A 16,911-nucleotide genomic window follows, 5' to 3' on the forward strand; every position below is an offset into this window, starting at 1 on the left:
GACCCTGGGATCACGCCCTGAGCTGAAGGCAGACGATTAACGACTGAGACACCCAGGCGCCCCTCTAGGCTGTATTTCTATGAACAAGCAGCCTGACTCTGCATCTGCATGTGCAGCTTTATCATTTCCTGTAGGAACAAGAGGCTCTGGGCTTCAGTGCAGTGCATGAACAAAGATGGCCAGGGCAGAGTTATTGCCCAAGGGGGGGTGTGTGTGTGTGTGTACAGTGGAGCCTAGGAGGGCTAGTGGACANGCTGTCCCTGCCTTTCCTCCCTGAGCCTCGACCCCCTTCCATCCGCGGCCACTCGGGACGTCGGGCCCCGCGAGGAGGCAGGTGGGGAGATGCGGTCAGGGTGCGTCGGCGAAGCCTTCAACCCAGCCCCTGTACGCGTCTCTTTAAAATTCTCCCTCAAATTAGTTATTTTTCCACAAGAAAATGCCCTTTTCTGTATCNGCCACTCGGGACGTCGGGCCCCGCGAGGAGGCAGGTGGGGAGATGCGGTCAGGGTGCGTCGGCGAAGCCTTCCACCCAGCCCCTGTACGCGTCTCTTTAAAATTCTCCCCCAAATTAGTTATTTTTCCACAAGAAAATGCCCTTTTCTGTATCTCATTTTCTGCGTTAACGGCATTACCTTGAAATACTCATCACTTCACAAAGATCTCCCCACCCCCCCCACCTGGCTTGGATTTCTGCAGATGCATCCTAGTCCCCTGTGGACAGACGAGTGGTGTTCCCCTGTTGACGGGCTTGTGCGTATTTCTTCCCATTTCTGCACCAGGGTCGATTTTTAGAGGAAAAGTTGTTGGGTCGTGTGTAGTATTTCTAAGTACTGCCAACCGCCCCGGTCCATGGGGCTTGTTCTATTTTGAACATTCAGAGTGTTTGTTTTCCACTCTGCAGCAAGCTGCAGACCTCTTTGGTTCTCAAGTAATTTACCTGTAGATTCTTGGATGTTTACATAATGCTCATATCGTCTATGAGTAATGACAGGTTTATTCTTCCTCTGTAATCTTCCACCCTGTTATGTCTCCCTGTCCTTGTCCCCACCTCGCATTTCTCCCCAACTCTCCCTAATACACAACACTGGTTAAGACTTCAGACTTGACTAGAGGAGTCACCTCTGTCTTTTTCCATGTCTCAAAGTAAAGGCCCTCAGCTTACCACTAGGAAGTTAGATGTTCGTTCTACCTTCTGATACATTTTCCAGTTAAAGACATTTGTTTCTATCCTTTCTTTGGTTTGTTTACCAAGATTGTTTTGTGTTAGTTGTCTTTGTTTTTAGAGATATCTTTTGAGAGAAAGCATGAGTAAGGGGGGAGGGGTAAAGGGAGAGAGAGAAGCAGACTCCCTACAGAGGGCAGGGGGGAGCTCCATCCAGAACCCTGAGATCATGACCTGAGCCAAAGTCAAGAGTCAGTGTTCAACCTAGCCACCCAGGCACCCCTTGAATTGTGTTTTTTAATAGAGCTGGTTAAGATTATTTTTAAGTTATGTGAAATGTTGACTATTACAAAACACTTTTACTATGTCATCGAGATGATCACACTGTTTTCTCCTTTGCTCTATGAATAAAACATTATATTAATTGATTTTCTAATAAGCATCTGGTATTCCTGGGATAGATGCAACTTGGTTCTGATGTATTAACGTTGTCATTTATTGATATATTTGGTTTGAACTTTAGGCTGTTTATATCTGTTTATTAATGAGATTTGTCTATCATTTTGGTTTTTTTAAAATCATGGCTGTGTAATGTTTGATGTCAATATTATACCAGTCACAAAGAACGTTCTTCTTCCCTTTATACCCTTTATCAAGGTAATCCCTTTGGTAAAGTCAAACTGTTTTGTAAAATTGTTATAAAAAAGGCATGTCCATCTTCTCCCCTTCTCCCAGGTGGTAATTGTATAAGATATTGGAACAGAATAATCAAAATGCAAACATGACATTTTGGGTCATGCACAATTCTGGAGTTTTGCACGATGCCTAAATTTATAAATTAAACCTTCTAAATATATAACTCTTGCTTTATAGATTCAGTAAGTTATTATCTTTACTAATGTTTAGTAATATACAAATACATGATGTAACCGAAGTCTTCATAAGTGTGTCTGATCCCTGGAAAATATTGAGTCAGATTGGAATTCTCTCCAATGAATGACAGAACCAACTTACACAACCCAAGCCTGGTGTTTTCTTTGTGGGTAAATTTAAATGCCTATATTTTGTTTTGTTTAAGATATCTATCCGGGCAGTAAGTTATTTGAGCAGGGGAGGCCTGAAATCTCTCTGAGAAGGTCAGTGTCAGCCCAGATTATTTTGGGGTTTTTTTCTGCATTTTTTTATTGTAATGAAAAATATATATAATATAAGGCACCTGGGTGGCCCAGTTGTTTGGGTGTCTGACTCTTGATGTTGGCTCAGGTCTTGATCTCAGGATTATGAGTTCAGGCCCCGTTAAATAAATAAATGCTGTATACAAATGTGTGTGTATATATGTCAAACACGTGTACATTTATCATGTATATATGTCGTGTGTGTACATAATGTGTGTTATATACATAAATGTGTGTTATATACATATATAAAAACGTAAAATTTGCCATTATAAGCATTTTAAATGTACAATTCAGTGGCATTAATCACATTCACAATGTTTTATAGCCATCACTGCCTAGTTCATTTTTTGTAATTTTAGCACTAAGTTTATTTCTGTAGAGTCATTTTTTGGTAAGTTTTATTTCTAAAGAAATGGATTTATTTCCTGTGAGTTTTGAGCTTGATTGGCATAAAGTTAATCATAATATCTTATATGTTTAATCTCTGCAGCATCTGTAATTGGGGGGGTTCTTAATTTTCTCTGAACCTTCTCCCTTTTCTTGAATAATCTTGCATGACTTCTTCCTATTTTATCAATTTCAAAGGACCTAATTTTAGGGGGGTTTGTTTCTTCTTAAGATTTATTTGCTTTAGAAAAAGACTGCACAAGTGGGAGGGGCAGAAGGAGAGGGTGAGAAAATCTCAAGCATGCTCTGTGCTCCGTTTGGAGCCTGAGGCGGGGCTCGATCTCACAACCCTGAGATCATAATCTGAGCTGAAACCAAGAGTTGTTGGCTGCTTAACCGACTGTACCACCCAGGTGCTCCTACTTTTTGTTTTCTAATTCTTTGGTTTTTTTCCTATTTTTCCTTCCTTCAACTTTCCTTCTTTTATTTTGGAATTTTTTTTTCTCTAAATTTTTTCTCTAAGTTTTTTCTTTAAATTCTTAAACTGGAAACTTGGACTAATTTTTAACTTCATTTTTCTCTAATGTAAGTATATGAAGCTTACTTTTTTTCCCCCTAAGCTCTACTTTAGCTGCAGCTTTCAAATTTTGGTATTTAGAACTGATCGATAACCATAGTATTACGTATTTTCTAATTTCCAATTTAATTTATTAATTATATATTTTATTCATGAGTTATTCATAAATATGATGTTCTCTGAACTCCAATTGTATGGCTTTTAATATCAGATTGAACCATATGAACCTGCTAACTTTCACCATTTTTTTACCTATAGAAATGGCAGTGTTGGGGCACCTGGGTGGCTCAATTGATTAAGCGTCTGCCTTCAGCTCGGGTCATGATCCCAGAGTTCTGGGATCGAGCCCCACATCAGGCTCCTTGCTCAGAGGGGAGCCTGCTTCTCCCTCTCCCTCTGCCTGCCGCTCTCCCTGCTTGTGCTCGCTTGCTGTCTGTATGTGTGTGTGTCAAATAAATAAATAAAATCTTTTAAAAAAAATGGCAGTGTCATATGGCTCAACATAATATTCTTTTTTAACTGAATTTCATTTTGGTCAAGGAAAACATCTGTATGTAAATCCTTTGAAAGCTTTAAAACTAGTGCTTGCATCAGCAGCACATATACTAAAATTGAAAGCTTTAAGAATAACTGTGTATTATAGAAGAGAGCTAGTTTTTGTAAACACTGCACGTGTGCTTGAAAAAAAATATGTGTATTCTCCATTTATTGAATGTAGTGTTCATAAGTGTTTTAGGTGAAGCTTGTTCATGTTACTATTCAAGTCTTTATTATTTTTTTCCCCACTGATCTCTGTATCACTGACAGTAGTGTGTTAGAGTCTGTGACACTGATGGTGATTTGTTTCTCCCTCCTTTAATTCTGTTAGCTCTTAGGAGACTATGATTGTGCACAACTTCAGAATCTTTATGTCTTCCTAGTGAATTGAACCTTATATCCTAATGTAGTTGCCTTTCACAGTGACTTTTGTTTTAAAATGTGTGAAATCAGAGGCTCCTGGGTGGCCCAGTCGGTTACGCATCCATATTTTGATTTTGGCTCAGGTCTTGATCTCACAGTTGTGAGTTCAAGCCCCATATTGGGCTCCACACTGGGCACAGAGCCTATGTTTAAAAAGTGTGAAATCAAACAATTTTGGCTAATATTTGCCTGGTGTATCATTTTTGTTTTTGAGATTCAGTCTTTCTGTGTTTTTTTTTTTTTTAAGATTTTATTTATTTATTAGAGCACAAGCAGGGGGAGCAGCAAAGGGAGAGGGAGAAGCAGGCTGCCCGTTGAACAGACAGCCTGACGCGGAGCTCTGTCCCAGGGTCCTGGGATCATGACCTGAGCTAAAGGCAGATGTGTAACTGACTGAGCCACCCAGATGCCCTTGTTTTGGTTTTAAATGCATCTCATGAAAGACCATAGAGCTGGAATTCATCTTAATCTAACATGTCAGTCTTTGCTTTTAAACTGTAGAATTTAATCCATTTACCTGTATATCCATTGTGATTATTGATACCAGTATTTTCTACTGTCTTGCATTGTGCTTTTTATTTTACCTGCTTTGTTTGTTTCTTTTTCCTGCTTATTTTTCTTACTTTTGGAATAATTGAGTTTTGGTTTTTTTTCCATTCCATTTTTTATTCTAGACTGAGTTAAATCTGCTGAGTCCTTTAGTAGTCACCCTTACTATTTATCAGACACACTTAAAGTCAAAAGCTAATCAACATTTCTATTCTCTCCCGCAAGAATACAAGGAACAAATTTATGTGTTTTTATTATTCAGTATTAGGGTTCTAGCTTGCTTTTCCATCTCACAAATTAGATACTATTATTACCATTTTATATGATCAAGCTTCACTTAGTTTTACCCATTTGATTTTTGTTCAGTCTGCTTTTTTAACATTTCAGTTGCACAAATTCCCATTTCCTGGAATACCGAGAATTTACATTAGTGATGATCTTTTGATGGGTAAACTCTTTCAGGTCTTTACTTAAAAATGTCTTTATTTTACCCTTCTTTTAAATTTTTAAGCTTTTCATATGGAAATTTTCAAGCATACACAAGAATAGAATAGTATAGTGAATCCTTATGTCATCAACACTCAGCTTTGACAATTACCAATATTTTACCTATCTTGATCATCATAGTCTGACCATCTAATACACTATCCACATGTGGCTATTTAAATTTAAGCTAAAATTTCAGGGAGAACTGTACAGATTAAGAGACTAAGGATGCGGTCCCACAAATGAAAATAAATGTTTAATGGGAAGCTTTTAGCATTATCACAAAACCTTATGATACCCCTCTAATGAATAGTATTTCTTGGTATTTTCTATTTGTCTTTGGCTAAACAAATTGGGCTACACATGTAGTTCCACAAGTTGGGTTTATCACTCCTTGCAGCAAGGAAGCACACATAACATTGTGCACCGTGGGGCCTGTCAGAGGGTATGGGCTCGTGCCAGGTGCTTTTGGGGGTTCTGGGTTAGATGTCAGGAAGTGAGAGCAACTCTGTGATTGGATTTATCAGTAAAGCTTACCTAGAAGGAAGGAAAACTCCTTCCAAGGGGCAAGCTGTAATTGATAAAGCAGCAGCAGTGGCTCATGTTGGCCAGAAAGGGGGGATGTTTGGTCATTTTTTAGGCCTAGATAATGTTTATGTATCATTTGTGTTCAGACATGATTACAGAATGGCCTTGGTTTAGTCTTACTATGTCACAATCTCGGAGCGGCCCTGTCTGCTGTTGCTGTTCTGTGAAGTTGCTTATGTTCAATGGGAGAACACACAGACCTAGCTGACAGTACCAGGGCAGCTCCTGGATGTCAGGCTGCTTTTCTCTTTACCAGTATCATCTAATACCCAATCTGTGTTCAGTTACCCCATAATGTCTCAAAATGTGTTTTTACAGTTGGTGTTGTCTGAGTCCCACATGCTGCAGTGGGCTATTATACTTCATAACCAGTCTCTTTGCCTGTAGCAGTCCTCCTGCTCTGTCCCCCAGTCTGGGTTTGGCTGTTTATATCTTCATGATGTCATTTTATTATTACTATTTTTAATTTATTGGAGATAGAGCAAGAGAGAGAGAGAGAGCACAAGCAGGGGGAGCCAGAGGCAGAGGGAGAAGCAGCCTCTCCGCTGAGCAGGAAGTCTGACATGGGGCTCGATCCCAGGACCCTGGGATCCTGACCTGAGCTGAAGGCAGACGCTTAACTGACTGAGCCACTCAGGTGCCCCATCATGATGTAATTTTAACATGTCCCTCAGTCTCCTCTCTCTCTTCTATAAACTGCTAATTACATGAAAGGATTTGTCAGGAATTTTTGGCAAAAATACTTCACAGATAGTGCTATTTCTTCTTACATCATACCAGAACTTCCATGCGATCCAGATACCTACTTTGTGATGTTAAGATTTATCAGCTGGTTCCAGTGTCAGCTTGATCCTTCCTTTATAAAGTTCTCCAGCTTGTTTATACAGTCTTCATTTACCCCCTAGTTAATAAGAGTCCTTATTACAACAGGAGAAAATGATTACTTAATAGAAGAACCTGTGGCATGCCACCTTAACCGTGTGATTAAAGTTATCACCAGCAAGGAGACAGACTGGATCATATGCCTCCTGAAGTGGCTCACTGAAAAGGACATGCATCAGTCATGTAATCCTTCATCCAAAAACGAATTTTCTGAATCTAACCATGAGAAAACACCAGACAAGCCAAAATTGAGGTGGAGTCTGTCAAACATCTGACCTGGACTCCTCATATCTTGAAAGATGAAAGGCTGAGGGATGCGTCCAGATTAAAGAACAGTAAAGAACTATGGTTTGAGGGGCGCCAGGGTGGCTCAGTCGTTAAGCGCCTGCCTTTGGCTCAGTCATGATCCCAGGATCCTGGGATCGAGCCCCGCATCAGGCTCCCTGCTCAGGGGGAAGCCTGCTTCTCCCTCCCACTCCCCCTGCTGGTGTTCCCTCTCTCGCTGTGTCCCTCTCTGTCCAATAAATAAATAAAATCTTAAAAAAAAAAAAAAACTACTATGGTTTGAGGGCATGGTCCCACATGGGAAATTTACAAAGTGACTGCTATAAAGGACATTATTGGACCAGTTAGTAAAATTCTGCATATGGAGTATATGTTACATAATAATATTAAATTCATGTTAAACATTCCTGATTTTGATCGTTGTGGTTATGTTAGAGAATGTCCAAGTTCCTGTGTCACTCAAATATATAGGAGGAAAGGGTCATGACATCTGCTGTTTCCCCTCGAACAGATTCTTCTCAATTCTTGCTGAAACAGGGAATGCTGAAACAGAGAAAGCAAATTTTAATGATGAAAAGTCTGTGGAAGTTCATCATATTCACACCATTCTTCTTTTCTTTCAGTTTGAGAGTTTTTTCAGAATTAAAAGTTAAAAATAAACATCCCCATTCACTTTTCACCCAATAATTTAGTAGCTGTTGATTGTCATTGCCATGATCCATTAATTTACTAGTGCTTGTGAAATGGTGACTTTCTGACTAGCGTTTTTCTTTATAATAAAAGAGGCTTCTTATAAAGCTTGTATGAGTCTTCTGTAAGGAACTTTGCCTCATCAAAACAGCTTGGCAATCACAAAATACTGTTCACAAAGGAGACAGGGATATATGCTTGATTCTTTCCTTTTAGAATCTTCAAAATTATGAGTTAATATCCAGGCCTCTGCTCATACTGACCATTAGGGGTGTTTTAAAATATCATTACAAACTCATGATTTGTTTTAGATTTGATGATTTCAACAGACCACAGTCATTATTTATTAAATTGTTCCATCTTAAGCCAGGGGAGCTCTTTTTTTAAGTTTTCTCCTGTGTCTTTTTGACACAACCCCATTAGTCTTTGCTGGGTTTTTTGCTTTCTGCTGTAAGATGTTGCAGACTCACCTTGAACATTTCATGTTCTACACTGGACTCAGCGATTTCTCAAATGAGCCCTGGTTTCTTTCATGGGCAAATGACATTTAAGAAGCATGTTGGTACAAGGGGGGCCCATTGCTCCCCATAGTGCCTATTAAGTGTAGGTATTTTTAGTAGTTCAGTCTAGGAAAAGTTTAAAAACTAAAAATAAGGGCATACTGTATTCCTAATTCCTAGTTGTTCTTGGACAGGGAGGTAGATTCCTAACAGTGAACTGTACTGTGGGTATGTATGTGTGTGTGTGTGGTCCCTCTGAAGCTACTATGAGGAAGCTTCTAGGTTGTAAGAGTTGAATATCTGTCAAGCCTAGACTCTTATGGCTTCTTTCTTCTCTAGGTCTGCTTGCTCAGAACCCTGTCTGGTAAGGAGAGAGACATACAAGAGGAAGAATGGCTGCAGGATTGCTGACAACCTGGTCACAGGTATTATAAAGGAAATTATTCTGTTTCCAAAAAACATTGCTGTTCCCAAAGGCCACAGCTCTTGCCCATGACCTACAGCTTCAACTGAGCTGGCCTCAGGCTTCCCCAGTTCTCTGGGCCTCTTAGAACGAGACAAAGAATGCCTTAGGAAAGACTTCTGTTACTACAACATTTGTTAATTTCTTTTTTTTCCCAGATCTTCCTCCAGGTTGAGTATTAGTTCCATATTCTGCTGGGTGCTATGCAGGACAAGAGAGATTTTTCACTAGGAAACTCATTCGTTTTCCAAGTATTTTTCTCATCCTGCAGTACAGTCTACACTCAATCTTGACTAAGACTGGAAGAGCCCTCACAACCTAGTAGTGGAAAGATCAGGTCAACTGCGTATTCGATAAGCTGCTGAAAGCAAGAGTCTGGATGAGATGGTCCAGGCAGGGAGAGTGAAAGAAGAGAGTTCCAAGAACTGAGCCTCGGGGCAGATAATGGGAGGCCTCCAGGCACATGTGAGCCTGCTGTGTGCTGGTCTCCTTCCCCAGTGCTGATAGCCTTCCCCACTGTTCTTTTGCTACATTGTTAGAGATGGGCCTTGCCTGAGCCACAGTGTGTGTGTGATTTCAGGAGTCAGTGACCTTTGAGGAGGTGGCAGTGGACTTCTCCCAGGAGGAGTGGGCACTGCTGGATGCTGCTCAGAAAATCCTGTACAGAGACGTGATGCTGGAGAACTACAGGAACCTGGCCTCCCTGGGTAAGATTGGCCTCATTCCTTCATTTTCTCATTTCTTCATGCAGCAGATGGTCCTTCCTCACATATCGTGTTCCAGGATATGTGAAAAGAATGGCAGTACATGATAAACACAAAATGAATGGCCCCTGCCCTTGTGGGGCAGTCTCATGGCCTCCCGTAAAATCGCACTGATTTCATTTTCATTATTATTACAAGATTTAGGTAATTTGCAGTATGTATCTGCTCTTGGGCTTGGATTTCAAGGGTCAGTTCCTTGTGAATAGGCCACACATGGTGTCTGTTTTGGGGACCTTGTAAAAGAGCTCGGATATGATTCTTTGGTAACTCCTGAAGTTTTACTTGCCTGTCTTCAGAATCCCTTAATATCAAAGTATTGGAATCCATTTCATGGACAGATTTCTTGTCTCCTTGCCAGTTCCCCCACCTCATGTGTCTTTCTCCATGAGCAGGGTATCCTCTCTGCAAACACAGTCTGATCACAGAGGTGAAGCAGGAAGCGCTGGGGACAGAGGAGGGGGGAATTCTCCAAGGTGCCTGTACAGGTGAGCCCCAGGCAGAAAGGAGTCATTACATGGAGCAGCCATGGTGAGGGACGGTCCATTTGGGAGCATCAGTTTGTGGGAGAAAGGCCGTTATGTGAGCTTTCCGTCTTTCACCATCTTGCCGTTCATTCACATTTTTCTGTCTCAGAGAAAAAGCTGGTTTAATTCCTCTTTCAATTTGATGTTTCCTTGATTACTTTTTGTTCCATTTTCCCTACTTTGTTTTCCAGGTAATACATTCTCCTTTATCTCCTTATCTCAAACCTCCAGAATCTTTTCCAAGTAAAATACTTCCCATTTCCATTGCTTGTTCCTATCATTGGCATCTTCTTCCAGAGCGAAGTTCCTACAACAGCTTCTCTGGTCACAGGTTACATCTTCTCTTTCACATTTCCTTTCCATATATAGTGTTACTCAAATCCATAGGGTGCCCACCTCCTTTTTTCTGTTATCCCCCCTTTTTATCCCAATAGTTACAAAAATTTTCAATTTCAGACTGGGATATTCAACTGAAATCAAAGGATGGAATTCCTATGCAGAATGTTCCTGGGGAAAAAACTTGCAATGGCATAAAACTGGTAAGATTCACCAGGAATGATTTCTGATTTTTTACAGTAGGAGAAGCTTTTGAATGCCATTGAGTTAAAGCACCAGCTTCCAAGGGAGGCGAGACAGTGAGGCAGGTGGCATTCACTCCCCAGAAAGCTGTCTCAGGAAAGTCTTCCTGAATCTCATAAAATTAGAGAAATCTCTAAACCAAGCTCAACACTTGCTGCCCCACAGAGAATACCAAAAAGCAAACATTTATTTAAATGTTATCCCTTTGTTAAGTATTTAATACACAGTTAATTCATTCTTCACTCATTATTGGCAAAACTCTGTATTTAGGATGCCCTTTGTTAGGAATGATGGAGTCCTGGGTTAGAGCATTCAGTTGATTCAACTTGAAGGAACTAATAGGGCAAAAAAAAAAAAAAATCACATCCATGCACTGAAAATAGTAAAAATATCTGTCATAATCATGTGCTTCCTATGTATGGCAGAATCCACACAGAAAAAAATTCCCATGAATGTAAAGAAAGTGAGAGAGTCTTCAGTCACCACTTACTCCTTGTTCTGCAGGCACCAACTCAACCTGGCAAGAAACCCTTGAAATTTGATCATTGTGGAAAATTCATCAGAAAGAACTATCACTTTACATGTACAAGATATTGTGAGGGAGAGAAATGCTACAAATATAAAGAATATGGGAAAGACCTTGGCCACCCCTCAACTCTTAGCAGTCATGTAAGTACTCACAGTGGAGAGAAAACTCGTGAGTTTAATGATTGTGGCAAAGCTTTCAGTCAAGAGGCATCCCTTAGGAAATACTTCAGGACTCTCACAGGAGAGAAATCTCATGCGTGTAATCAGTGTCTTATGTCCTTCAGCTTACACCCTTCCTTTTCAGTACATGTGCAAATACCTACTGGAGAGGAACTCTGTGAATGCCATGATCATGGAGAAAGAGCCTCCCTTGGTGTCCACAAAACAATGTGTACCATGGAAGAAAGCTCGGAATGTAAGGAGCATGGGAAAGCGTTCACCAGCTCCTCATCCCTTCAGAAGTGTGTGAGACTTCACGCCAGAGAGAAGCCTTATGAATGTAGTGACTGTGGGAAAGCCTTCATTTTCCAGTCTTCCCTTAAAAAGCACGTGAGATCTCACACTGGAGAGAAACCTTATGAGTGTAATCACTGCGGAAAATCCTTCAGCCAGAGCTCTCATCTTAATGTGCACAAAAGGACTCACACTGGAGAGAAACCCTACGACTGTAAGGAATGTGGCAAGGCTTTCACTGTTCCTTCATCCCTTCAGAAGCATATGAGAACCCACACTGGAGAGAAACCCTACGAATGCAGTGACTGTGGGAAAGCCTTCATTGATCAGTCATCCCTGAAGAAACACACGCGGTCTCACACTGGAGAGAAACCTTACGAGTGTAGTCAGTGTGGAAAATCCTTCAGCACAGGCTCTTACCTCATTGTGCACAAGAGAACTCATACTGGAGAGAAAACCTATGAGTGTAAAGAATGTGGGAAGGCCTTTAGGAATTCCTCGTGCCTAAGGGTACACGTGAGAACTCACACAGGAGAGAAGCCCTATCAATGTGTTCAGTGTGGAAAGGCATTCAGCACCAGCACTAACCTTATAATGCATAAGCGAATACACACTGGGCAGAAAGTATGAGTGAGATGACTATAGGAAAGCCTTTATTGGGCCTTTACACCTCATTCCTCATTTTAGAACTCACACTGAAGAACAGCCCTGTTGTGACCAATGTAGAAAGCCGAGGCACAATTCTTGTCTTACACTATACTGGGACCGATCTTACAAATGTTATTGTTCTGTGATTGTCTTTTATCAGTGAGTTTCTCATCCTGAAAGTGTGACAGCTTGTTAACTGATGAGTATTAAAGGTTATATGGCACTCTAATTTCCCCTTAATCTACATCACAAAAGTTTTGATAAATGATGTTTTCACCATAATTTAGTACTAAATGTGCAATCCTCATCAAGATGCCTTGGACCTGTAGGTTATTTAGAAATGTGTTTTTTAATGTGCAGACTCTGCATATTTTAGTTACGTTTTTATAGATTTTTAATTTAAATTGGATGATACACAAATGTGTGGTCTTCATGATGTAGATTCTGTATGACATTATTCAAACAAAGTTGTTGGAGACTTGCTGTGTGGCCCAATGTGTTAGATACAATGAGTATCCCCAGATCCATTCCTCCGTCCCTTTCCTAAAGTAACAAAACTACAATTGTATCCAAGTTGGCAGTGTGGACAATTTTTTAAGGAACTCTCTCAACTTTCTTTGCTGCCGTGAGTGTCCATGAGCCCATGGTTCTGGCCAGTGAGAAACAGGCAGAGGTCACTGCTTGTGGGTTCTAAAGAAGCCCATGGCAATGGGAGTATCTCAGCTACATTTTCTCTTCACCATTTGCCCTGTGTCTCATCTCTTTTTCTTTCCTAGAAAACAGACCAAGGGGAAGATAGTCAGAGGCTACTAATTCTACACAGGGACATACAGTATTATTTGGCTGTACCCGCCTTGGGTTGCTTATTTCTGGGTTTCATATAACATGAGAAGAATAAACTCCTAACTGATGTAAACCACTCTGGAGGGAAGATTCTGTTACAAGGGATTTCAGTTAACTGATAACATCTCATATGTGGTCAAGTTTAATGAATCCTTTAAGTATGGTTGAAAACAATGCCTATTCTGTAATTATTTGGTATAATCAGTGTGTCTGATGAGTCAATCTTTTGTGTTTTTAAAATTTGTATCATTACAAACCTTTTCTCCTCGTTTGTCCTTTATTAATGTGTCATTATCACTGTGGCTAGTCAGATTGTTTTTTTAAATTCTGTCTCACTTTGAGGCACTATAGCTAGATGCATACAAATGTAGTCACTTTATATTTTTTTAAAGATTTTATTTTTATTTTTTTTAGATTTTTATTTATTTAGTTATTCAACAGAGAGACAGCCAGTGAGAGAGGGAACACAAGCAGGGGGAGTGGGAGAGGAAGAAGCAGGCTCATAGCAGAGGAAGCCTGATGTGGGGCTCGATCCCATAACGCCGGGATCATGCCCTGAGCCGAAGGCAGACGCCTAACCGCTGTGCCACCCAGGCGCCCCAAGATTTTATTTTTGTTTATTTATTTATTAGAGAAAGAGAGCACGAGGAGGGTGAGGGGCAGAGGGAGAAGCAGGGTCTCTGCTGAGCAGGGAGCCCAATGCAGGGCTCAATCCTGGAATCATGACATGAGCCAAAGGCAGATGCTTAACAGACTGAACCACCCAGGCACCCCTCATTTTATATTTCTGATTAATTGTCCTTTCTTTTTTTTTTTTAAGATTGATTGATTGATTTGAGAGAGAAAGCATGAAGGGGGGAGGGGCAGAGGGAGAAACAGACTCGCCACTGAGCAGGGAACCTGATCTGGGGCTTGATCGCAGGACTCTAGAATCATGACCTAAGCTGAAGGCAGACACTTAACCAACTGAGCCATCCAGGCACCCCTGTCCTTTCATTCTTATATAGGGCCCATTTCCCTAATAATGTTATAATTCACTGGGTGTAAATGCAGACTGTTGACCTAGCCAGTAACATTTTCTCCTTACCAGTATGTAAGGATAATCAGAAACAACTTAACCTCTCCTCAAAACTATGTGGTGGTGTTCCCTGAACACCAAGGGGGATCTCCTTGGCTACCACATCTCCTGTGGGGGACAAAGAGAGCAGGAGGTCCTCAAGACAGCAGCAGCCCTCACATATGTCTCTTGTTCCTTGCTTTGCTTCTGTCGTGATTTGTTCTCCTGCCTACCTGGTGGGGGATGAGATCCATGTTTCATGAAAAAGGGAAAAGAGTAAGAACATTTTTCCCTGCTCCCTGTAAGAAACCTCAGGAGGTTTCTCAACTCAAACCAGTTTGTAAATCTCCTGGTCAGTGTGCATGGGCTCTCGAGTACCACTGCCTATCAATATGTAAGAGCATCTTCTTGAAAACCAAATGCTATAAAATTAGGATTCCCCCATATTGCTCTCCTGTAGAGAGACTCCAGTCCCTCTGAAGTTTAAAGGGACAGTCTAGAAAGGGAGGTCAACGCACATAGCAGAGGTCCACTCAGGACCATCAGGAGTTTATAGGTAAATACCTAAAGGGAAAAACAATGGGGAAAGATAAGAGATCAAAAGAAAATAAGTATAGCAGCAGGGGCTTTATGTGGCTACAAGTAATCCCTCCCTTCCCAAAGAATGGGAACTTTAAATCTTCTGTATCAAGTAACTGTCAGGTCTAAGAAACATAATGTTAGTCTTCAATTGCTTACTCATTTAAAAACAACGATGAAAAGTAAACTCATAGATACAGGGGAGAAAATAAAAGGTAAAGTAGATTATATACATTTGTAACATTTAGTATAGATGTATATATGTAAATTATAAAATACACACAAAACTAAATTAAAACAAAGATCCATAATTTGAACCAATTGAAAACCTAGTTTGTATAGTAAAGTTTATATGTTAAAAACTTAAGTTTTATATGTAATTATCATATATATATCAAATATGTAACAAAATTTACATATTAAAATTTATATACCAAAAAGATAAAAGGGGCACTAAGGCTTTTGCGCCTTTATAATTTAAGTTCTAAATTAAGCATAACATTGCTAAAATACACTAATTGACAAGGCTTCATAAATTGTAATCAATACTAGGACTCAAATTATGGTTATACCTGGGGACCCCACTAAATTTAAACATTATTCCTCCTACAATCATAAAAAATAATTAAAATAGAGGAAAATAGGTGTACTTTACTGCAATTGTAGTTGTTTCTAAATTTCCCATAGTTATTGTACCCATTGCCCTAAAATATCCCATCTTAAGCACAGATGCCCTGACAACAATGAAAAATAAATTAAGGTCTTTGGCTTTATTCCTTGATAAAATGTGACTCCATGGACACTTAGTTAAAATAATTAATATGGCTCAGTATGTGTTAAAACTGGCCTGCAAGGTTTAAAACTTATTATATAAACATAACTAATAAAGAGGTGCTTATCTCTATGGCTTCTCCACTTAATAATTCAATTTAGCCTACTTCAAAAATTGATAATAAATAAATAACTATATCTTTTGGTACTGAGTAAAGAGCAGTTACGCGTTCCCGGACCGTGCAAATGGCACTGCTAACTGTATGTGATGAAGCACTGGAATGTTACTGCTTTCCATCCCACTTTATACTATATACAAAAACTAGTGGATCAAAGATCAACCATTAGACAAAACTGCAAAATTCCTATAAGAAAGCATAGGAGGAAAGCTGCTGCTTTTTTTTTTTAAGATTATATTTATTTATTTGATAGAGACAGCGAGAGAGGAAACAAGCAGGGGCAGAGGGAGAGGGAGAAGCAGGCTTCCCGCCATGCAGGGAGCCCGATGCAGGGCTCTATCCCAGGCCTCTAGGATCATGACCTGAGCCAAAGGCAGACGCTTAACGACTGAGCCACCCAGGCACCCCAGGAGGAAAGCTTCTTGACATTGAATTTGGCAATGATTTCTTATATGTGATACCAAAAGCGCCTTGCAATCAAAGAAAAAATAGATAAATTGTAGTTTATCAAAATTAAGATCTTTTGTACATCAGAGGTCAATCATCAACATTTAAATACTTTTGTACTCCAAAGGACACATCAAGAAAGTGAAAGACAACCCATGGAATGGGAGAAAATATTTGCAACTCATATATGCAAAAAGCAACTTCTGTACAGAATATATAAAGAATTCTTACTACTCAACAATAAAAAAATAATCCAATTTTAAAATGGACCAGAGTTTTGAAGAGACATTTCTAAACCAAGGAGATAACAAATAGCAACAAATACACTAGTCATCAACATCACTGGTCAGTAGAAAAATGACCCAAATCACAAGGAGATATCACTTCTCACCACTTAGGATAGCTAATATATAAAAACAAAAATTAACAAGTGACATCGGGAAATAGGAACTCATACACTGATGGGTACAATGTAAAATGGTGCAGCCACTTTGGAAAACAGTCTGGTGGTCCTTCAAAATGTCCATGACCCAGCAATTCCACTCCTAGGTAAGATACCTATGGTAATTAATTCTATTTGTCAACTAGACTGTGTCATGAAATACCTAGCTATCTCGTTAAATGTAATTTCTGGTGGTGTCTGTGAGCATGTTTCAGGAGATTCACATTTGAATCAACAGACTGACCATAGCATATCACCCTCCCCATCACGGGTGGACATCATCCAGTCCAATTGAGGGCTTGAATGGACCAAAAAAGCAGAGGATGACTAAATTCTCTTTTTCTGTCTGATTGCTGAACTGGGATAGTGATCTCCTGCTCTAGGTGCTTC

At 40.0% G+C, this 16,911-nt stretch overlaps 1 protein-coding gene across 1 annotated transcript in view; it reads left to right on the plus strand.

Moving 5' to 3' along the window:
* Positions 1–13,423, plus strand: part of LOC100472724 (zinc finger protein 177) — a 28,024-nt gene extending 14,601 nt beyond the window's left edge. Inside the window, exons 3-7 of the mRNA XM_019793457.2 lie at positions 8,584–8,669; positions 9,288–9,414; positions 9,864–9,956; positions 10,452–10,534; positions 11,079–13,423. Of these exons, the coding sequence (XP_019649016.1) occupies positions 8,637–8,669; positions 9,288–9,414; positions 9,864–9,956; positions 10,452–10,534; positions 11,079–12,185 (1,443 nt within the window). The 5' untranslated portion in view covers positions 8,584–8,636 and the 3' untranslated portion in view covers positions 12,186–13,423. The remainder of the gene's footprint in view (positions 1–8,583; positions 8,670–9,287; positions 9,415–9,863; positions 9,957–10,451; positions 10,535–11,078) is intronic.
* Positions 13,424–16,911: the final 3,488 nt, after the last annotated feature.

The sequence above is a fragment of the Ailuropoda melanoleuca genome, chromosome 4, assembly GCF_002007445.2.
Source record: "Ailuropoda melanoleuca isolate Jingjing chromosome 4, ASM200744v2, whole genome shotgun sequence".
NCBI classification, from domain to species: domain Eukaryota; kingdom Metazoa; phylum Chordata; class Mammalia; order Carnivora; family Ursidae; genus Ailuropoda; species Ailuropoda melanoleuca.